The sequence below is a fragment of the Apteryx rowi genome, unplaced genomic scaffold, assembly GCF_003343035.1.
Source record: "Apteryx rowi isolate R43461 unplaced genomic scaffold, aptRow1 scaffold_279, whole genome shotgun sequence".
Taxonomy (NCBI): domain Eukaryota; kingdom Metazoa; phylum Chordata; class Aves; order Apterygiformes; family Apterygidae; genus Apteryx; species Apteryx rowi.
Window position 1 is genome coordinate 183,013 of NW_020449185.1, and position 24,016 is coordinate 207,028.

Genomic DNA, 24,016 nt, shown 5'->3' on the forward strand with positions numbered 1-24,016 from the left:
CTCTAGCAGTGTTCAGGTACCCTAAGTGTTCAAAATATGCCATGAGAACTCAGGACTGTCTTTAAAAATAGGTATTAAGAATAAATTCAGTTACTTTCATTTTACTCTATTCCATTCAGCTAGTCAGAATCTTTGCTACCTTTTCACATTTCCAACCAACCTATTTCTTCGTGTACTTCTGTTGATATCAAGTTCTGTCATTCCAATTTTTCTAGTCATGCTTTTGCTAAAAGAGGATGTTGTTAGGCTACCCCCAAAATAACCTTTCATTTCTTCTTTTCAGAAGAGCTATCTCATACCAGGCGTTTTTGCTTGTGTCCACTTGTCTGCCATCTGAAACAGCTGGTTTCCAAAGCAGCTGTTTGCTAGAGTCATTACCTGGCACATGAACTGCACTGGATTAGCTGCATTAGCCAACAGACTGCTGATTTCCTCCATATCAGTATGATAGATGATGCTTGTTTCTCCCACCATCAAGTCCCCTGAATATATCTGCATAGGCACTGTCCCAGAGGTTAAATCTTTGAAAAGAAAGAGAAGAAATCACCATTAAGAATAAACAATGGGAATGAGTCTTCATCAAGTGACCTGAGGATAGGAGAGGTGTGGAGATGCCAACTGGATACCAAGAGAGTTTATGTTGTGAATTCATGAAAAGCTATGAAAAAGATGATGTTGGTCTGAACACTAGGCAGGAAAGTACTTTGGAAGCACCTTCTTCAGAGCCATGTTAATGCACATCACCACTGACCCGCTGGGTCCTCTACTAACCCTAGTCTGGCCCCCTAATGTTAACAGCACACCACCCCAAATTACAGAACCTCACAACCTCCCTAGTCCTGGCTTTCACTGGAGCAGTCTCCAAACCATGCCGTAGAATATGGGAGCTGGGGAAGAGGTGGGGAGGAACTGGAAAAGTCGCTAGAAATTTTGCATCCCTCTCAGCCTCACCAGCCTCTGTGAATGAAATCAACTTAAAAGAACTCCAGTTCTGCAACTTTACCCAGGCACAGGAATTATCTCCTATAGGTGCCTTGGGAGCTTGTTGATTTTATGCCCAGAGTGCACTCATGCGTCTGTTTTTTCCTCTCTGAAACACAAGTATTTTGAATCCAACTGAAATTAATCTTTCCCTGTATGTATGCCTGATTGTAACAAGTCAGGAAACCACTGGAAGAGTAACTCTGTCACACGTGTAAGGAATTACAGATTTATTTCTCTTACTGTTAGAAACTGCAGGGTTAACACACTTGGAGACTCCATCAACATGAAGTTCATATTTATAATACAAAGTGCAAGTTAGTTTCCAGGTCCGTGTTTAAATTAGAGGTCTTGATTTAAAACAGATTAAGCTGATCTTTTTAATGTGGCTGAGATCATCTCTCTTAAATCCATCCACCTCCCTGACTTTATGGGAGTTGCTATAATGACTATTGGTGTCTGTTTCTAGAACTGGCACATTGACTCTTCAAGAGGACAGATTAAAGTGGACTAAATAAAACCATCCTGGGACTCTACTATAAATCTATAAGACTCTTCTGAAATCTTTCCCTTAGACTTTAGTGAACCTAAAGCTCAGACAACCTAAACTTCTGTAAATGTAAGTATCTACAATGACTGAACAACTCTGATTTAAAAGGCAAGCTAGGATAAACAGTTTCAGCTCTGATCTCACACAGTTCTTCACACATTAAGTATGTACTGTTATAATCATGAAATTATTTACTGGCATTTAACCTTCTCTTGGCACCCTGCCAATACTAACATGGTGGTGGTAAAAACACACAGTGCTTTACAAATTGTAATCTGCCCTCTGAACTCCCTGAGGGGCAAACTAGAGACCCCAAGCAGCAATTTCTCTCAGTTCCACACCACAAAAGTATCACAGATGGGAATACACGTTCAAGATTTCCTGGCCTCTGATTTTCCTGTGTTACAATCCCTACCTTGTACCCCTCTGTCACTTTTCACAATAGGTATGTTAGGAGAGAAAGGAAGCAAAGGGGTGGACAAAAAAGCCTCAACCCAGCTTACTTGGAGCCTCCACAGAGATTGTGTACTCATTCTCCATCTCGGCCAGTACACGCACAGATGATGCATTCTTTGGAGAGAATTCGACTTCGGTTTTCACTTTGCCATCTAGTTTACATTTCATGATAATATAAACTGTTGTCTGCACCTAAAAGCAAAGGCATTAGTTCACAGTGTAAGAACATTTACTTTGTTGAAGTCCCCTTTCCAAGGATTTTGTTGTCATTGCAACTACCACATAAATTATCATCAATTTCCATGGTCCTGAATAGTTTTCAGGAGCTTCTTCCAGTGATGGAGTAACTAAGGCAGCTGGTTTCTTGTTGCAAGCTTGCACCAGCACAGATGCAGGCATTAAGCTGATAAATTCTGTGACACCAGAAACTCTCCGACTTGCCATGTAGTTTGAACTACATCAGCCTCTTTCCTCAAACAGCACACCCCCATTCCAACCAGAAAAAAGGAAGGAACTTCGAATTCAAATGAGCATATTTCAGAGATGAAAGGGTTTGCAGCAGTTTCCTGAGATTATCCTTATTTTATCTATTTGTCTTTAGCCAGGGCTTTGTTTAAAAGGCAAAAATTTCAGTTTGTAATAGCAGGGCCAGTGAGAATTTCAAACAAATCAGCTATTACATTAACTTTTACATTTTATTGAGTCCTTCACTATGGCCTGAGACTTTGTCTAATTTCTACTTAGTTGAATTATGAAGGTGAATTTCTGGATCAGACYCTCAGTTCTGGAAACCAGGAGACTTCTGGGCCGCATTTTGTGGTACCTGTCCATGCTGCAAGTGTCGTACTGCTCAGCTCTCATCCGATCAGGATTTTAAAGACCACTAAGACCTGGGTTGCGGCTGCTTACATGGCTTACAACACTACATACTTTAATAACTAATCTGAGAGAAACCTGAAGAGACTTTCACGCCCATAATCTTATGCCGAACATAATCATTGCCTGGGCCAATGGAAGCAGCCCACCAGCTGTAGATAACTCAAATGTTTCTGAGCATCCTAGGATCTCCTCAGTCCTGGACCTTCTATAGCTCTATCATAAGTTCTGGACTCCATTCCTATACACTCCTTGCCATGCTGTAGTTAATGCATTTATCCTTGACTTAAAACACAGACAAGCCAAGGCAAAACAGTTTTACTTACCTCACAGTCACTGTAAAGCATATTTTGTTAATATCTGTCAGCTTATAGCACTGGAGAAATTCCTCCAGCAAGGAAGTCAAGATATCAAGATATGCAACCAACTCTTGGAAACAGGTGAAGTGAATGCAGTAACAGATGCCCAGTAAATACACAGGGAYACAACACTATTCCCCTGGACAGGCAAATAGAGTTGACAGGAAAAAAAATTCAGATAGATCCACTTTTCTCTCTTTTAAGTCAACAATTCTGTAAGAGCTTGAAGCAATCCAGCAGTCTGCTGACTTCTCAAACAAACCCTTGCTGGGGTCAGGTCCCAAGCCAAACATACACCAAAGAGGGAACACAGAAGCTCAGGTAAAGATACTTCCTAAAATGTCAGTTCCTTTCAGTCCTCCCTCCTCACTGACAGAATGCTATTCCAATCCAAAAGTAGAATATGTCCATGTTCTGAGGCACATATTCAGAAACTACCAAATAGCCCAGCACTACACAGCCATGACTCTTGCCACAGGCTGAAATGCAGTACACACCTAGCAGGCTGCAGGGCAGTCACTTCAGCTGCACAATAAACCCATGTACCTGGCTACAGGAATTGCAGCATCACTTTTATCATGCTCAGCACCTGCCAAGGCAGAAGGAAAAGTTCTAAAAGCTGTTTTCAGGCTTGTTACTCTCTGGTCTTTCCCTGCAGGGGAGTGTGTGCTGTTTACTTCTAGTCTAACTTAAGAGTATGGCCAATAGCATTCCAGAGTTCCTTTACAAAATCACAAATGAGGCAGGCTGTTGTTTTGAATTTGAGCCTTTTGTTTCATTTTTTCAAGCTTCTGCACAGCATGAAGATCAGGCTTTAAGTAAAAGCAGAGGTTCCCAGAATCACATGATTCCTTTAAGTTGGTGCTTTAAGAAAAAGCACCAAGAGAAATTTAAAATCCCATGAACTAGCAAAACTGATACAAGTAAGGGAAAAAATATCCAACATTGTCTCAGTGCACTGGAGCTTGAATCTGCCCCTACCACAGTCATATGAGGAGGAAATAATGTAAAACRGCAGTCACGCTTCAGTGAACCTTTGTTGAACTGTTAGCTTTGACATTTCCTCTGACAACCAGTCCCTCCCACACTAGCGCTTCACACCTCAAAACTATGCAATGAAAGTCCAAGCTACACTGATTGGAAAGTACACCACAGAGGAGGTGAAGCTAGTCAKGCCATACGCTTTTCTCCTGGCATGTGGTATTACAGTTTTTCTGTCTGAGGAGATACTACACTAGGAAATGCTGTTTTTCAGACAGGAAGCCATGATCCAAGCTCTTTACAGGCACTTGCAGGACAGAACTGTTGTATTAGACTGCATCCAGTTTCTGGAGTTAATTGGTTCATTACAATCCCCTTGCTCCACTTTGTGCCCCAAAATCTCACCAGATGGGGATTCAAGAGTGTGAACCTGCCTCACAAAACACAAGACAAGCAGTGAAGTTAATAAGACTGTCAAGAAATGACATTGCAGCCTAGGCACTGGGCAGTGCATGTCACCTAGCTATTTTCTCAGCCTAGGGAAGTGAGCTCATGAAACAGACACCGAAGACAGGTGGCTGTGAGTGAAGGTGGCAGAAAAGGAATTAGGGACTACTCTCCAGCCCAGTAAAGCTGTGCATTAAAGATGCACATAAGGTATTGCATCAGCCCACAACAAGAACACTGTCAAGGAGCGGACATACAGTACCCCGCAACGTATGTGGTCAGGCTGCACCACCAGATGGTCCCCCATGCTCTTGAATGACCCATGCTCTTCATTCATGGCAAGTCTGGAGGAATAAACTGGGTTCTTCTCGTCTTCTGCCTCTGTATCAGTCACAGAGTCACAGCCCGAGTCTAAAATAAAGCATACAGAGTCCTGTTACATCATTCTCATTTGCTGAAAATGCATGGACACATCATACACATCCTGAGAAACAGCCTAGAAGAGAACATTGGTGGGGGAGGAGAGAAAACGGGACTTGCTGCATTTCTCAAAGTAATGCTCAGAAAAGGGGATCTAGTTGAAAAAGGGAAACTACAGAGTTTCCTTATTTATTCCCTTAAGGGGTTTGCTGGGGGACATTTGCAAAGACACAGAAGTGCTGGAGTAGCACTGAATATGCTTATGCAACACAAAGCCACTCTTTGTTGAGACRGGCAGTCCCTTCCTCATAATAGACAGGAAAATTAGTATGTCGGCATCTAATATAAGAATGATTGATCAGCAACTGAAGTCATCTGACTCCAGCTGTGCTTGGAGTGCATGGTGGGAGAATGAGCAGCAGCCTTCAGAGTCCTCCTCTCCTAAAGTAAATGAAGGAAAACAATTCTTTAATTTCAGCAGTGTCTAAGTTTCTGGGTCCTGCTTGAATTGCTTGCTGCATCTTCTGGGTTCACAGTTTTGTCTAGAAAGTACATCATCAGGCAGTACTCTGCAGGGAACCTGCTCCTAAAGCGAGAACTGTAAACACCTATATCTATATGAGAGTGAACTCGCAACATACCAAAGCCTTYGGGTGGAAGAATCACAGTACTCTACTCAAACAGGCCCAAGAGGAAAGCAAAATACATGCAACCCTACAGTCTGTGTACAGAATAATGGTCTCACTCCTGTTTCCCAAGAACAGTATTTATTTTGATGAAAGAGCAAATTGAATCAGTATCACTGGTTACAAAGAAAGTAACAAGAATTAAGATAGTTACATAGATTAAGTTCTCCTATCACAGCTAGAAATTACTTTTCCTGAATAGTTAAAATAAAGGACAGCCAATTTTGTATCCATTTAGCAGACAGAATTTTTATCTAATTTCTACCTCTTCATACCATTTTTCACATCTGCTAAAAAAATAGGGTGAAAGTCACTGACTTCCGTTGTTATAAGACTGGCACGAATGCTTAAAACTGCATCTCCCACGGCCAAAATTTTCCATTCAAACTTCAGAAAACTGCAGAGCAGTCAAAGATTTAAGACAACATTTGGGAAGTTACTTTTTAATTTGTTATTTACCATAAAACACACCTGTAAAGAGCAGTACAAATTATTCACTACATAAAATCTCAGATTTGGACTAGCAGAGGTTTTATATTAGTAAGAAGTTCTGTATTTAAAATGCTTAGGCATGATGAGAAAGTCTTAAGAGACTCTCTAGCATCTGCACTGTCTAATCTGTGGTATTCATATAGTGAAGAAGCCAACAGGCCAGGCTTTACACAAAATTATCCCAGCTTCCAAGTACATCAAGCTTTCACAAATAAAGAGAGCCAAAGTGATTAAAGTGGGCTTCCATTAGGAATTCAGGTTCTGCTAGTTTCAGGGAACTCASAAATCAGTTAGGAATTTAAATCTAAATGTCTTCATTATTATTACTAATAAAGATTTAAGATTTGAATATCCTAAATCCTCTGTTTTTGTTGCATGCAATTTTTTAAATATTTTCTAGACCTTTAAATAGGATTTTATGGATTACACAGACGGAATTTTGTTTTCAGGAGACAGGTTTTATGCCACAAAAGTTTAGCAAATTATTCAGCTGAAAACTTTGTCAAATAGTGGTACACACACTTAACTTTAAGCATACAAATCACTCCACACAGCAAGTAAGCTTACTCACATGAATACAACTACATTGTTGCTTAAATGTTTGCTGTAGGAAGAGTAGAGACAAAAATCTGCAGCTCTAAAGTTCTAGTAAGGCATCACTGCCAGCATCAACGTTTCTTAAACCTACAAAAGCACTTGTAATTTAGCAAATAGATTTCAAAGCTGCACCAACACAAATATACAGATCTRACTAAGAAAAAAAAAAGTACTTTGACATGGGGCTACATGTTGAAGGTGGTGTTTTAATTTTCAGGCAGTGGTACTAAGTATTACTGAAAATGGACTGAGGCTTTCAATTCCTTAACTTAATATTTTAATTGATACTGTCCAAAGTCTTCAGCTGCAAGAGCCAGATCCCAGTTTTGGGAACCCTTCTCTTGGGGAAAGGTGCACTGCTCCCATCTCAGAGTGCCAGGCTGTCCAGTTGCACAGGAGGAAATAAAGTGCTGGTCCCACATCCTCCACAGTACCTCTCGCTTCAAGCGTTTGGTATAGGCACACCAAGACAGCACAGCCATTTGAGAGGAGGAAAAGAGGCAACTGTTACTGGAACAGACTCTCTGTAATCTCTTTTAGTCATTTCCAGCGTGACTAAATCAGAAAGAGTAAGCCCACTGCAGATATGAGAGCCAGCACTGACTAAATCACAGCAAAGCATTAACATTCCTGAAACTCTTGCATGAACTGACACTTGCATATATGTTGATACTAAATGCATCGTCCCCCACTCCATAACATGGAATTGTCAGTGTGGTAATTTGTACCTAACTTGCCTAATGTATGCTCCATTTCAGAGGAGAACAAAACCTAAAGCTGTGGACCTCAGATAAATCATCCTTAGTAACCAAGGATAAGAGGGAAGCAAGTAGTTACAAATCAGCAGATGAAGGAGAATTAGAGGAATCTGTACTTGAGCTTTTAAGAAGTTCCAGCATTGCTTGATCCTGTCCTGCACTTCTGCATTATTGTAACAGAGCTGATTGCCTGGGGGTCATGCAAGAACAGAACTGTTAGGTAATACGGGAAGAAACAAATGATGTTATTCAGTTATTGGATTAACAGCTGATGGAACAGGCATTCAGAGTTTCACACATGAATCATTCAGCTGTTTTCTCTCAGAAAATTCTGAAAGTGCAGATTACCAGCTTCCCCTATAAGCAGCCAAATGATGCTGTAGAAGACATCTTGCAAGTTCCATTCACGTTACCAATTTGTGAACATGCAAGCATCAGATGAGGAAACCACCTCATTACTTTTGATAATACTTGTAACTCTAAAGTGACATGTGTTATTAGATCAGGGCTCCCACTCACAAAGACACTTGAGAAATGAAGCACATTTGCATATACACATCCAGCAATTATATTGCTGGACTGTCATAATGACACCCAGGTTAGAGAGGCCATCACTGAGGAAATTAGACTCATCAGAAAGTTAAGAGAATACCTGAATTGAGCTTCTCCATCAGCAGCTGCTGTAGGTCAACAACTCTTGTTATAAATGGCTCTGTCTGCACAGAAAGGCCTTTCTGTTCCCCTTTAAATGAAGGCTATCTCAGGCCACGCCTGACACTGAAACATTCGTGAGAATAGCAGCTAGGCGAGGAGATGCGGTCCAAGAAACCCAACCACATTTCACTTTGAAGAACGTGCCTCCCTCCAGGAAGTATGAGTAGCTGAGTTACAGAGAGCAACTCTACACAGGCCCCTTCTCGTCTCTCCTGCCTGGCTCCCCAGAGAGCTGCCCTGCTGGCTGCAGAAACTCACCCCAGGRAAAATCCCAATGAAAGCATAGGACTGGCCACATGCTTCTTGAGACATTTAGCAGCTTTAGAAAACGATATGAAGCAGACAGTTATTTTAATCTGCTGTTCTACAGAGCATACAGCTTGCTGTCATCCATTTCCTCCTGGCTAAGCTGGCTGACTATCTGCATGGAGCTGGCAGCTGTGGTTTCTCAACACTCACAGCTCAGCTCTTACACCACAGGACACGTGAACTCTCGGAAGGAGTCAGCGGCTTGTCCAGAGTACTTCGTCATCTAGATATTAATGCAAACAGCGTGACTGAGCAATAACCTGTTCTCCATGTGTGGACTACCTCCTTGCTGGCATCTTTGAACACTTCCATTTTTTCCATTGACCAACTCTCTAGAAACAAGTAGCTTCCACAAGGCCTCAGACTCTCACCTCTGTGCACCCAGAGCAAGAGAGAAGGCCCTCAAAGAGAGCTCTTGCTATCGCCTGAGGCTCACAGCTGGCCAGCCTCCTTTCGCAAGTGTGAACAAGGACATTAGGTCTCCGTGAGTAACTCCAGCTGCATTTGCTGGAAGTAAGCAAAGTACTGATAAAGAACTCTGAGGAGATGGGAAAGTTATCTTTCATCATGCTGACCTCAACACCCCTGCTTTACCAAAGAGATACACACACAGCAATGAAACACCTCATGATAATCCCTCTAACTGGTACTGTAGCAACACTATTATTTCCCTTTTCAACAGAAGGGGAAAAAAAGCATGTAGGAAAGCAGCAGATGAGAAGAAAAAACACAGGAAAATGTAAGATCTTCTAAAACTGTCTTTACAGAACAAATAAGGTATAGAACATCTCGCCCTCCTTTCCACCACTACTACCCCCTCCCCCTAATCCTGCATCCCAAGCAGCTTGCTTTTGGCACTATGTTTATGGATTTAAGTGATGAATATTCAGTTCTACAAAGCAATGGCCACATTTTATTTGTCCTGTAAAAGTGATTTTGGAAGTTACAATAAACTAGTTTTCATCTTCCATCAAGTAAGCAAGCTGTATTTTACTAGGCCAAGTTTTGCTTGAGTGAATGTGTTTGTGCACACGTGTGTGTCTCTTAGGGAAGTTGTATTCTTATGAAGAACACAACTGGGTTACTAAGAGATCTGTCGTCAGAACCAGAGTTTCAACAAGTTGTGAGAAGCTGGAAGGTACAGCTGCGTTTACCTTTGTAACCTACTAAGACGATACAGATCCTTAAAACTCAAAAACATACATTACTCCACAGTTCCTCTATAAACTACATCCCATCCTAAAGAGATTGTTTTCTTTTGTTATATTTTAGAATTACAAACATGTAACTGAAAGGAGAAAAATGTCTTTGCAGTAGAGTGCAAAAGGCTTTCATGACCATCATTAAAATTTAACCCAAGTGAATGAATCTGTTCATTTTTCCTAGCTCAGTGTTTCCAGACTCTGCTTCCAAGTTATTTTTTAGTTTCATCTTCAAAATGAACAAGTATTTGAAGTTGAGTCACCAAAAGTTGTTTACACTACGCCAAGGGCAACTCCAAGTCACTCCTGTAAATATTAGCACTACAGATAAGAAAATGGCCAAAAAATACCATGCTTTTGCTGTAGGAACAGGAAGCCTAGCACGTAGTTCTGAGAACAGTGAGGTTAAGAAAAGAAAACCAGAAAAGCCACAGTGATGGAGAGGACAGAGAAGGGAAAACACGGACAAAACTTTGAAACGATACTAGATGCTAGAAGAGAGAGTGATAAAGTAAAACCCTCAAGTAGCTGGGGAAGCAGCAGAGAACAGAAAAGTAACCATGGGATCAAAGGCACTTTCTGTGGCAGTATTCCAGTTTAGAGACAAACGTTACCAGCAGTTTCGGCTGCTCRGGCCGGGCTCAGTTTTTAATTATTTACCAAAATCCAGCACTAACTAGTAAATTATGGGTTTATGTTATGGTCCTGACCTTGATCCTATTGTACGAGATGCAACAAACACAAAGTCCATTGCTTCTCCCTTCCAAACATTACAATCAAACCCCAAGTCTAGACAGACAAAGGCATGAGGCTGCATGGCCCTCATTAATACACCAGATAACTAGGACTAGAGGAGGCAAAGTCAGCAGTGAAACAACTGTGATCAGACTGATTGCACCTCACATGACACCTCCTATGCAGAAGCACAAGACAGAATACCAAATGGGAAGTCCTTCCCGCATTAGCAATGGATGGAAACAGGAACTAGATTAACAYGCCACTGGGATTCTTGTCATGGATCCAATGCCACACAGGTAACAGCTGGGAAACTGCCTACCACACATCATCTGCCCCAACAACACTCCTCAGCCTGCTCTGCTTTGACTGCACACGGCTGCAGGAAAGGGGTCTTCTAGTTCAGTTCAGGTTTGCTGGCTTGTAGTCCCCTCTCTCTCAGCAGCTCAGGAAGGAACACTCTTGGTCTGAAACGTTGCACATTGTGTGAAGCAACCATCCACAAAGATCCAAGTGCAAGCAAGTTTCACAGAAGCTCAGCAATTTCCCCAGGATGATAAGGGAACTCTAAGTGATCCTACCACAGAATAAAGAGGAAATTGCAATTCATGACCTTCCGCAAAACTCTTTCMAACGTACAGCTCTTGTTCATTCACTAGCAGCCCTGAGCTAAGAGCAGGACCTTTAATGGAAAGGACTGGATGCACCTGAGATGACAGTGATTCTTCCAGTTGCAACGTGCAAGACCTCAGGGAACGTACGTAGTCTGAATCCAGCAAGGGTTTCCCTCCAACCCCAGCAACAGGCAGATGTTCCACGAAGTATGGGTCTCAGAACAATATTTCAAGGGACCAACTGATAAGTTCTGCTGTTAGAAATCTCATCAGATAACCTTGCATAGTCCTAGAGAAGAATATCTTATTCCATCACCTAATAAAGCACATGAGCAGCAACACTCCCCCTACAGAGCTGTTACTTGTCCAAAAAAGATTCTGCTTCAGCTCAAACACACAGCTCACTCCAAAGACTTATAATGGCTTAATGAGTCAGCTGAGCTGCAAAAGTGATCTGCGCACTTGACTGGGGGCAGATGTTCACAACATAAAGAGCTGTAGCAGTTTAAAACACTACTGTCCCCATCACTGCCCTCCTCTCCCACCCTGCTTCCCCTTCTGTCTTTACTTGCACCAGAGGCTTCAGCCCACGCAGCAGAACCAGTAGAGAAGAACGTGTGTTTGGCTGCCTCAGTGAAATGACCAAAAGCTTTGCTTGAGCTGCTGACAACAGGGAGGTTAAGCTAAGCTGACAGTCCCTGAACTTCAAGATGAGGACAAACATTTATACATTTCACTCATCACTACTGCAAAGTCAGTAACTGCCAGATCAGGGGTGAAATGCACAGTCCTCCTTATAACACACAGAAGACATGTCCACCATAGCTTGTATGACCATGTCTAGGGCCTCCTACAAAGAATACTTAGTTTACAGTTCTTTCATGAAGGTACAAGCATGTTTTTCATATTGCATCTGCCTCAAGCTAAAAGCGTGCCTGGCTACAATGGTTCAGCACTTGCAAGCTAGCTCACTAAATTTTATGAGCTCTCAGTTAGCCTTAGGGTCTTAGGGAGCTTCTGAAGAAGGTACAGGGTTCTGGCCACCTCTGTAGATGCCAAACACTTTATGTGCCTTATCAAAATCTCAAGAAAGAGGAGCTAGAATGGTTCACTTCAACCACTTATGCCAGGAGGAGACAATACTGAAAAAATGCAGGCCTGGCTGAGGATTTTTAAGGGTCCTGAAAATCAAATTACATCAGTCACTGATTCAAGTCTTTCTGAGCAAACACATGAGAGAAACAGGAAAATTCAACTTGCTGATTAACTGTCTCCCATCTATGCAAGATGCCCTTGCTTCAGTTTGTCAGCGCAATGCACATCCCTTGCACAACAGAAAAGGCCGTCCACATAAAAGTTCACAWAGCTGAAATTCCACCTAAGACAGCTGGGCATGTGTTTTAGAAATGTCCTACTAGGAAGTCACTGTTTGACTGAGGGTGCAGTTCTACAAGCGGCCTCAGTAGATCTAAACACACATTACTACTGAAAGAGGCAGTCCTGCCCTCCCTCTCCTTCACAGTCTCCCTTGGCGTACCACTCCTGCAGTCCTGTGCCCAATCAGACCATCGAGCTGTTTAACCAGATTAAAGCCAGAGAATGAGGTCACAGACTACTCTTTTTTGCAGCGGTCCTGGCTAAGATTAGCCTACGCCACTGACRAAACCTCTTCCTGAGAAACTCAGGGTACACTGATATTCTCAGGCCACTTTTGAAAAAAAAWGTGTCCAAAGTTTTCTGTGGTAATGATGAATAGCCATCAGAATCCTAGGAAGTGCAACCCTAGAAACAAAGCAGCTTTCCAAGTGCACAACAATCTTTGTCTTTCAAACAACCTATCTGCCCCACACTTGTTTGTAAAGCATATGTTTTGACCAAGAACTTCTGCAAAAATCTTGCAGAAATTACTTCAATTGTTCCAAATTTGGAAGAAGCTATCAGTGATGGTCCCTGGCCTCTTTGCTTAGCCTTTTATACAAGTGTTTTAAAGCCTTGCAGTTTACTTAGGCAGATGTTTAAAATTAGGCCTAGTCACTACCCTTACGCAGCTTGTGGGGAGATTATCAAAAACGTAAACTGCAAATAAATATTTTTAGTATTTGTGATGTGCATGAAGCCTATTATAACCTGATACTTTCTAACCACAAGATTTTCTGTACTTTCCAAGTTCTGAGCTACCGTTTCATTACATCAGTCTAAAAAGGTAGCATGCAGCTATTCTAGCTTTACTTGAATCTTATATAGTCATGGAAGACAAACAGTGAAGTATCACTTTTAATTTGCATAAACTGGGAGTTTATGAGGGACCTTGATGGCAAACAATGCCTCCATCCTGCAACTGGGAAGACTATTTCAACTGCTTGATCCTGTTTGCTACAGATGGATAAGGATGTTTGTGCATTTCTCTAAACATCTCCTGGGGGCTTAGTTAAGGTTTCTCTAATTGCTTTAGCCAGCTCTCCAAAGTCTCCACCATCAGTCATTTATAGCCACACTAGTGTCTATAAGGAAGGGCATGCCACCAGTATGTTCTCTCAACCGTAACTCCTGTGTAAGAATGTCGAAGTTTCCTCTCCTTGAGGGGCACTGAGAGCCAGCCAGGCTGCAGAGCTCCCATACAGTGAAACAGGCTCTCACGGCACCCAGAAGGCTAACACATCACCTGTTTCTGTTCAAAGAACCATATCTTCTGTTTCAACACAATACAACAGAGAAAATGTTTTTGAGAATTCACTTAAATTTGCCCCTTCAGAGAAGAAAAGAGAGAGTGAGTTAGGGAGAGAGGACTGTAATGCAACAGATAGAGCCAGAAGTAAACACAAATGGTCCTCAGCCAGCTTCACATCTCCCTGTCCTTTTAAGTCTGTACATCAATTCCTGTCCTTTCCTATCTCCAGCTTGCTTCCTTTTGTCCATTTCCAATATCTAAACAGCCTTTGGAGATGCAAGCAGAGATCACAAACTCAGCACAGACATCTATGTCTGATCTACAGTTCCTAGAATCTCCTAAGCGCCAAAACGGTTCCTGCAGAGAGTGGCAACTGCATGCTGGGGACTGGCATCTCTGCAGGGACCTTGTGAGGATGGGAGAGCACAGTGTGGTGGCTTGACGAGATCTGCTGGTGAGGTAAATCCAATGCAAGGATCTAGCACAGGCAAGCAGAGACACTCCAGCAGGCCAACAGGAGCACTGCACCAGTTTAGAGCTGCATGAGCTGAGATCTGCTGACAAGTTGGAGCCTCAGAGATAYAGTATTAGCTCTCTAGCAATATAACAGTTCCCAAAGCATGATTCTCTTTAGGGCCAAAGATTAAGGAGGTATTTTCAGAGAGGTACTGATCTGACAGATGGCTTTGCATTTTCTCTTTAAGTGGAAGACCAGGTATGCCAAATCAACTCATAGATATCTTTTTGGCCACTTTGTTTCCAGATTTTATCCTTTTAGGGGGTGGCACCATCTCCCACAAAGTACTCAGCCATGTCATGCCTCTTCCTAGCAAGATTCCTTTGTGCATCCAATGTCGCTGAACACGAGGCTTGATGGCCATGTCTTACACAGCATAAAAGCCAGCATATGGAAGAGCTGCTACACAACTCAGGTCTTGTACTGCCTCCACACGCAACAGCAAGCTCCACAGGCACTTAAAATCACAGTACAGCACTTCTTGTAGGAGCATGTTCCCATACAGGACAGAATGGATCTGTGAGAAGGGAGGCTGCAATTTCCAGTTCATAGCATATGTACTGTCCTGTAAGCTCAACACCCTCCACACTGCCCTACCAGCAAGCCTGAATGTTAGGCTGACAGAGTGGTCCTGAGTGAAGTGCCACACAAATACATGCCAGACACAGACGTAATGCAATAGACATACAGCAGCTGCTGTTAGAGAAATAGTTACCAGCTCCACTGTGTAGCAGAGAGCCCCAACACCTGGTAAATGGTTGTAATAGGCACCTGAGATAAGATCACCACTGTCCTATGCTGAACTGTGCAGCTTTGTTACTAGTTAGTGACTTTTGTGGGTTTTGGTGAAAAGTTGCCCTTAAAAGCATTCAATTTGAGTTAACATATTTCTAAGGGAGGAAGAAGAGAAATGGTGTTCAAATTCATCCACAAGAGCCACAGACTAGTCTTCTAGGTTATTTGCTTTGCTGTTCCACAGGACATCTTAAGTACAGCAGTATCACATCAGATAACACTGGGTTTTACTGCATCTGTCATGAAAAAGTTACCAGGCAGAAGATCATAAGTGCACCAAGGCATAACACAAGAGCAAGCTTGCCAGAGCAATCAAAGGAACAAATGCTTACACTGTTCCACAGAGAGACTGTTGGCCAATGAGCTACTCCGGGGGCACCTACATTTAAACCAAGAGGTTTGCAGAAGACCAAAGGCGAAAATACAAGTAAAAAGTAAAATCCTGACCAATCATTTGATGAGTCATGTTATACCACCACCAAGAATCCATAACACATCTTGCAGATGTACAGGGAACAGCAAATGCACTCCTGACCTCCCTACTGACAGTGAGGTCATGTTTGAGGCACAAGAATATTCATGGGATCATTGGATAATTCAGGCTGGAAAGGGACGTCAGGAACTTTCCAACCTCCCGCCCCAAGCAGCATCAGCTGTGAGGTCAGACCAAATTACTCAGGGCTTTATTCAGTTTGGCTATTATTATTATTATGGTTATTACTACTATTATTTCCTGCTCTGCAGTTTACTGAAGACACACATCAGTTGCCATGATGCAATTATATCTTCAATTACTTTCCTTGCAACAACAAGATTCACAAATCAGGGGCAGTTTGTGCTTTTTACTGCCTTCTTAAGTCATTTGCAATCATAATTAGCTTGCTCGATGGATTTCAAGTAGCCTTCAGCATAAGTCAGACCAATACTTCTTCAAAGGTTACCATAAATCAGAATTGGACTTTTTTTGTGGTAGTGATGTTCAGAACTCAGCAATTAAAGAATGACAGAACTGTTGGGCTGAAGTGAATCTCACCAGYTGAACTAGTTCATCCCCTGGGTTGATACACACATAAGAATATCTTATGCATCTGTCCAGCTTGATGTCAAACCCTGAGTAGCCTATCCCAAGGTTTCTTTATCCCAAAAGGTTGAAAAATGTTCTTAATTCCAATGAGAGTTTCTCTTGCTGCAAATTAAGCAGTTACATGAGAACAGGAAGAACAACTAATGGCCATCTCTTTCAGAAAAACCCTTAATACAGCTGTCCCCATTTAACCTTCTCTTTTCTATCCCAGATAAACCAAATTCATCAAACAGTTTATTAAATTCCTCAAACCTATACTTACTTTTTGATGAGTCACTAAGCCTAATGCCCAGTTCTGGATCCAAGACTACAGCTGAGTCCTCAATGCACCAAACTGAATATTCACCTCCTGCATCTTAAATGTGAGACTCCTGTTCCAAAACAACCCTTGCCTTTTTTCCAGAATTTGTGATCAATTATAACCCTCCAGCTCTTTCCTACAATCCTCCAACCTACTTAGTTGTTCTACTTGATACTTTCTACAGTTTAGGCAGACAGTGACTTTTTAAACTTTGCTCTAGCAGGAACACCTTGTTTCTGGCACAAGGAATATGAAGTATAAGACATTCCTGTGCTAGAGACAGAGGCAGTTCAATGTGGAACCATGATGTTACTAACAGAGAAAGGAATGGAGAGAAAATGAAGGAAAATCTTGGTGCTCAGTTTGCTTCGGCCTGGCTTAGAGCTGTAGAGACAGACAAATTTGTATGACCGGAGCAAGGTGTTGCCATTTCTTGCTCAAAAAATATTTTTKTATTTGCATGGTGAACCCAACACTCCAAGATTAAGAGTGCAAAGGGCCGACAACTCTGGCAACGAGCTTGGGTTGGTGTTCTTAGAAAAATGGGCTCCAGGGACATGGTTTTCCCTCCTCTTGCAGTTCCTTCTCCCCGCTCTATAGATTGAAGGTAATACCTTGCATTGCCTTCTAGTGACCTCCGGCTGTGCCTGGAAACAGTAGCAGTGACTACCAAAGAGCTCAGATGAGCAGCTTCCTTGGCAAGACAGCACATACAGATTGAGGGACTCCATTTTTGACACCTGGGGCCTTATGCTGCCTCATCATGAACATCTATTGAGCTAGAAAAAGGAGCAATCACTCTGTCATTTATCATCTCTGTTAACTAACAGCCCACAAAAAAMCAGCAGTAAATTGGGTGGAAGCAGACAGAAGATAAACCCTGAAGTTCAAATCCACTTCTTTGATTGCAACTAGATAAGGGCACTTCAGCTAGTCAGTTGCCAGTGTGAATGAGATGGATGTGTAAGTGTGAACGGGTAAGCAGTGCTGAATACTCATGAATAAAAGCTATTCTACACGCACTAAAAAGATAAAAACTATTTGCTTCAATAAAAGCCCACAAGAGCAGGATCCTTAGATGAACCACATACTACGTAACATTTTATTGCCATTAATTTTAACCAGGTTGCTCTCAAAGGCAGGTCCCTTTCCTTTTGTTCAAGAAAGCTAGAGAAATGAATCACCCTTTATTGCACATAAAGCCAAGCAATGGGGGGGAAAAAAAAAAAATCACTAATCAGATGGAACTTGGTAACATCCTAAGAGTTAGACTCCCACACATTTGGATTTGCAGTATATGTCCTCAAATTTCATTCATAGCTTTACCAGTACAACAGAAGAAAACCAGGAAGTTAGTTCAATACCTTGTCATGTGCAAGAAGGAGAATGACAACAGCTTATACGGTTTCTCTTATGCTGTTTCCCTCCAACAGATAAATCAGCCCATTTATAGCATCTTTCTTTCTTTCCTGTAATGCCAGACCAGAAGTCCTTTGGCAGGCAAATAGCTTCTGCATGTTAGACTTTTCATAGACTTAATGAAGGTGCAACAAGCCCAGTACTGAAAAAGCTGCTGTTACATGACYACATGTTAAGAATGTCACAAGCCTTGTCCCCCCCACAACTTTCAGACTGGCACAGATGGGGTTCTACCCTGACAGTCCATACTCTGCTCCTCCTTTAAGGCATATCATTCATTCATTGTGGTGTTATCAAAGCTCACTGCCTTGGCCTGTGGGTGCGCCGATCAGCCCCTCACTAAGCAGAATAAGAGGCTTCAGAAAAATTCTCAACTTCCTGCATTTCCTCCAGCTTACTAGCTCCTTCTAGCTGCCCACTGTCCTTCATACCCACTACACCCTTCCTTACACCCACTTTCAAATCTTCTTTCTTGCAAAAAGTCTGTTGGTACTGATCTTCCTCTCTTGTCCATCTCATTGCATCAGAAGTCTGCTCTCCAAGGCTAAAGCTGTCCTTCAGCAGCATGGCTGCAGCTGCTGTTCCATTCAGGAATCACCTTAGCATTCTCTGGCAGATGTTGACTTCCCTGGGTTTTCCCTTGAAAGAATTTGCTCAAGTACAGAAAGTTCAAAGCCACCGATTAATTAGTAAAACCTTTGGAAATGTGGACTTTGAAAGCAGGAAAACTGAAACTACTCAAGACAACAAAAGTAGGGGGTGAAATAAACTGGATAAACCTAAACGTAGGTAATGCAAAACAGATGCCAACTGAGTTATGGGAAAACAGAAAGAAGAGAAAGGTCACTCATTCCAACTGTGAGGAACAAATTCCCAGCTAGCGCTGGCCCAAGCTGCCCAATGCACACAGCACAGCGTGGTGCGGTATCATAAGGCCCGAAAATGGCTCAGGAGGTAGGCTGCCCCTGCACCCTAATGACTACCCCTTCTAGACCTTAGCTGGCTTGTACAGAACCATCTTAAGCATTTCCATAGCCTTAGCACAGTTAGTCCAGAACCTGGATAATTTCCCCAGGTAACAAGAACTGCCTGCAAATAAAAACCTTCAAGCCTTCTGTAGTCTGCCATGACTGAGAAGCTGTAGAGTTTAAAACTGCCCCATCTACAAGAGAGCAAGGGTCAGTGGCAGCACATAGTTTGCTCTCAGCAAAGCTACATGAGAGCTTCCTCATTTCTGATTTTGTGCTAAACTAATAGTAGTTAAAATAGCTTTGTGTGTGTGATGTCTGGGGGCGGCATGTTCCCATGATGCACTAAACAAACCACAGCCTAACAGCTGCGCTAGAGGCAATAGCATAGCCTGAACAAGGACAGCACGCAGGCTCTGGAGTGGTATTTGCCCCCACTGTGCCATGTCATATGCTCCACTCACTCAGGATTCAGCTATTAGGAAGCTGAAGCTCTCTCATTTTTGCATTGGTTTTATTTTTTTCCACTCTGTGCTGATACTGCTGTTAGGAGTGTTGGCAAATGCATGCAGATAGAAATATTTCCACAGAAAGACCAAGATACATTATTTCCAACATGGTCATACTGTGTAAGTGCCGTACGAATTGAGGAGTGCCTTCCTCAGAAAGGTTCAGTCTGCTATAAAGAGTGGACTTAACTCAGACCTCTTAAGAGCTCCAAACTTCAAAGCCTTCATCTCAAAACATAACAACAAAGTACTGGGAGCACCGCACCGGCTGTGTTTCTCTGTGGGAGAGGTCAACTGTCACAAACACTCTTAAAGTCACTCATCCCAAAGTTGGCTGCAATGAAACTATAAGGCAGATGCTGATTTTTTAGTACCAGACAAGAGGAAAGTTTTCACAGTTTCACCCAAAAAAGAGAACTATGTACACCTGGGGTTGTCTTCCCTTCAGAGGAAGCAGCAGAGCATTTGCATTTGAGGTCATTCACAAAACTTGGTCTGTAAAATCACAGGACAGAAGAGGTCACCTAGGCCCTTTCTCCATGCTGAGGCAGGATCAGCTACATTCATCCAAACACTTCTGCCCTGAAATAAGCCTATCTTGAGTAAATTCTTCCTTCACAAGAGTCAGAGTGACAGGGAACTGCTTGCCTAGAGAACTGCTCTGATGCGCATGATGAAACAGCCTGACGTTGCCCAATTCTTATGTATGGCTTAGAGCTCACATCAGGTAGGACTTCTGTAACAGTAAGAGAAGTCCAGCAATTCTAAATCTATGTGTACAAAACTGTTTGAAGAATGCTAAAGACGACTCCATGGCAAATGGGAGTTTATTTTTCTCATTTTTTCCTATGCCAAATATTGCCTAGATCTCATAAAGCCAATTTGAGATACATGCATTCTTGTTCAAGTGAGAAAACAGAAAATAAACTGAACTATTTTTTAATTACATAAAAACAACAGAACAAAAATCCAAAGCACAGTCCTCTTAAAAACCACCATTTATGTGTAGCTAAAGCACAAATACCAATTTTTTCAGTGCATACTAACCTTCAACAGATAGGACACCTCTGGAGAAGGACTCTAAGATGGACTGTGAGAAAGTCGAACTCCTACTGCCTTACCCCAAAGAAGTTTTGCCAGAGATGTATGGCAGCCAGGCCACCACACAGCCACGTGCACAACACAACAGTTTGCTGGCTGCTCAGACAGATAGCATAGTGCTGCTGGTAAGACTCATCTCTGCCACTCACCGGGGCAGGCTCAGAGAGGGGCTGGAAGCATCCACCACCCAGTTCCCCTGGATGCAGCCCCCACTGTGCCACAGAGCAGGCAGCTGTACACAGAGAAAGCCAGCTCACTTGTTGGGAGCCACATGTTAAAGCATTACTGCAGAGGATGAGAGCCAGGTCAGGTTAACGCAATTCACTGACTGTATATGGTGCCAAAACATTGGAGGCTGCTCTTTGGTTCACAAGGCCCTGCACCCAGTGCACCAATGACAGATGTACTCTCGGACACAGAGATCAGATATCTTTGGTGCTTCCCTTTGACAGAAACAGCTTCTCTCTACACAGAGAGAAGTAGTTGACTTATTCCCATGCCAACCCCTTCCCTTCACCTCAAATTCTCTTTGATTTTTCACATGTTCAAAACAAGAAAGAGGAGTGAGAGTTTCTCACTAATAGGAATCCATTTGGCTAACATCCTTCTCCAGCCACAGTCCATCTTCTACCTCCCAAGTCATTACTCATATTCCTTGAGCCTCCTAATCCCAGCCACCAGCTTAAAGCTCTTCAAGACAAACAGTAGCCCCACAAGTGTGCCCCACTCATCAAGTCTTAATAAAACAAACTCCACTGAGGAGGAGAAGGACACAGGTACTTGTGCTTCCCACTCTACCCACAGCCCAGCAAGCACTAGCCTTTTTTCTGACCCTGTGTTGTATTTCGTACGCTTAGAATGCAACTAAACCAGAGTGGAAAAGACTGACAAGAACTTGCTCTGGGAGGAAAAGATTTCAGGATCAACATGCCTTTGTGCTCCCACGCACCCTTCAGTTACCAGAGCTTACTCCTGCTCCAATTTAAAACAACTCTGGCAGTCCTTGGACATGGTCAAGTAAAATTATTAACATTAGCAATCCAGAGACATGTTGCTTAAACCTCCTTAACTTTGAAAAGCATATTTAAATCAATAAGATGTTCGTACTGTGCTCTAGGCCCAATTTGGAGGAAAATACTAACTAAACTTTGACTTTTGCCAGTAAATGGCAGGAAAGCAAGTTTAACTTCTGGTCAATTTTATTTTTTTTAGAGTACAAAAGCTCAGACACCATTTGCTGTCTTCATGACAGGCCCAAAGGGAGGGATCCAACCTACTCTATGTCTAGCTTATCCACTGGGAAGCCAAGATGGTTTAAGGGAGTTTGAAAGGGGGATCCAAACTGTAGCCTATGTAGGTTCTTAAATGGTACTGGAATCATCTCTTGTGATGTGGTTACCTGAGAATGCCATCTCCAGCACAATTCCCACGTCATATTTTTCCAGAGGGACTGTTTTGGCCAAGATCATAACTTTTAAAATTTATTTTTACTGTGATAAATTTGTCATCATAGTTATTCCCCTTCTTATCCTGGCATAAAGTCCCTTTATATAGACATCACCAGACACACTAGAAGTCTGCATTGCTTCATTTATGCTTCATAAGAGTAAAACTTAATACGGATCAGCCCTAACCCAAGGGGCACCTGCAATACTCCTATCCCACCAAGGTTGACAAGGAACACTAACCCAGAGTGTGGACAGGCAGTTTTGTCATAAATAGGAGCTCTCCATATTTCTCTCAGGAACTCTCAGAAAGGAGTACCACACGCCTCTGGAGCGTAGGAAAGTTCAGACACAATGAAAACTATGTAGATTGGACTCCTCTAGTCTCCAGCCATTACCACCTCTGCACTAATAATTCCTCTGGGCTTCTTATGAGATGATAGAGGAGTCTGATCACTTTTGGACTGGTTGGATCACTTTTGGACTGGCTGGATCACTTTTAAGTCCATTAATGCAATTCTACAATTAACCTCTGCCATTCCTTCATAGGCGACAAACTGATCTGTTTCCAGTATGGCTCTGACTTCAGGCTGAACACTAGACAATACGCATTAAAGGATGACTGTATCTTGCTTCCAGTATGATGGAAAGATAACTCTGAAGGAAAAGATAATTTTCCCTTGATTGGGGTCAACAAACTGCAGGGCACAACATTTATAGGCAGAATTTTAGAGTTATTTAATTTTACTTTCCATTTGCATTCAAAACCAGGCACTTAAGATGTCATCCAAATTCAGAAGTTCTCTGTGAGTCACCGGTAATCTCTCCTCATTTAGTGACCAACTCGCAAGGCACAGGAAAACTGGCCTGCAGAACTTTCTAGCTTACAGAGATTAGTGGAATTCACTTTAGTTTCCTATTTCAGTGTTAAAACAAGGATGAACAAGACCACACATCTCCATCCTCCAACCCCTGACTAGGAGAAGCAACCTTACCTTCTGAAATAGCCTTCTTGACAGCTGCAAGGTAAGCATCAGGCTCATCATCATATGTGACTTCTTGCCACTGAGACCAGTCCTTGAAAAAGGTCAAATAGTCATCACAGTCCGTAACACCGCAGAACAGCTTCACTACTTTGTGTGGGGGCCACAAAGCTTCCTGAAGGCTCTGCAGGACAGGAGGAAGATAAAAATTCTGCACCAGTTCAGCAGAGAGCAAAACGATGATGCTCCGACTTCTGTCAAAGAGATCCAGCTCCTGGCGGGAAATCGCAGACTCACTTTCCACCTGGTAGCTTCGAATCCGATGCTTTCGAATGTGCTGAGTAGAGAGGAAGAGATTCTGGAGGTACTGACACCATTCAGTGGCATCATTTGCATACACAATCAGCACATCATATCCTCCAGGGGTTCCTGTGCAGGTGCAAGATGACCACAGGAAAGAGGATTAAACCCATAGTAAGAACTGATCCTCAGTTTTACAGCAAAAAAAGCCAGAGGGCTGTCCTTCATGTAAGAAACTCCAAAGCCCTTTAAGAGAACAGCAGATATGGACAAAGCAAGCAGGTGTTCACAGCCACTGAGCCATTCTAAGGGTGGCTGAACTCCTACTTGCACTTCCCCTACTAAAATTTAAGTAGTTTTTTCATTCTCAAAATCCTTCCTTGAAAAGGGGGATTTCCTATGTAGTTTTAAGTGAAACAAACCATATGTGGAAATTTTCAGATTTAAGGCATGTCAACAGGAAAAGAAAACAAAGCAAAGCAAAATAAAAACTCAACCCCTTAAACAAACGTAGCTTGAAAAGGACAATTCACCTTCAGGTGAGAGATAGATTCATTTTAGGCAACCTTAGGGGTTCTGCAACACAAGTTTAGACCATTACATGCTGAAGTGGAGCACACACTAAACATAGCATACCTAAAAAAAAAAGAAAGGTCTTTATTTAAATAGGGTCTCACAATGCTTACAGGAAGTCACTATGGCCTCCATGGGGCCAGACATTTGTTGTCATTGCAGCAGAAAGCAAACTG

General features: G+C 42.4%; 1 protein-coding gene across 3 annotated transcripts in view; it reads right to left on the reverse strand.

The window, feature by feature from the left end:
• PIK3AP1 (phosphoinositide-3-kinase adaptor protein 1) overlaps positions 1 to 23,396 on the reverse strand; it is a 48,095-nt gene extending 24,699 nt beyond the window's left edge. The window contains exons 1-5 of one of the 3 annotated variants that reach the window (XM_026068732.1): positions 23,265 to 23,372; positions 22,980 to 23,151; positions 4,913 to 5,061; positions 2,035 to 2,179; positions 379 to 521 (exon numbers count right to left, since the gene is read on the reverse strand). In XM_026068732.1, coding sequence (XP_025924517.1) covers positions 379 to 521; positions 2,035 to 2,179; positions 4,913 to 5,061; positions 22,980 to 23,151; positions 23,265 to 23,363 — 708 coding nt within the window. In that variant the 5' untranslated portion in view covers positions 23,364 to 23,372. Of the gene's footprint in view, positions 1 to 378; positions 522 to 2,034; positions 2,180 to 4,912; positions 5,062 to 8,255; positions 8,553 to 22,979 lie in introns of those variants that run through there. The other 2 variants (XM_026068735.1, XM_026068733.1) reach the window with 2 other exon arrangements.
• Positions 23,397 to 24,016: the final 620 nt, after the last annotated feature.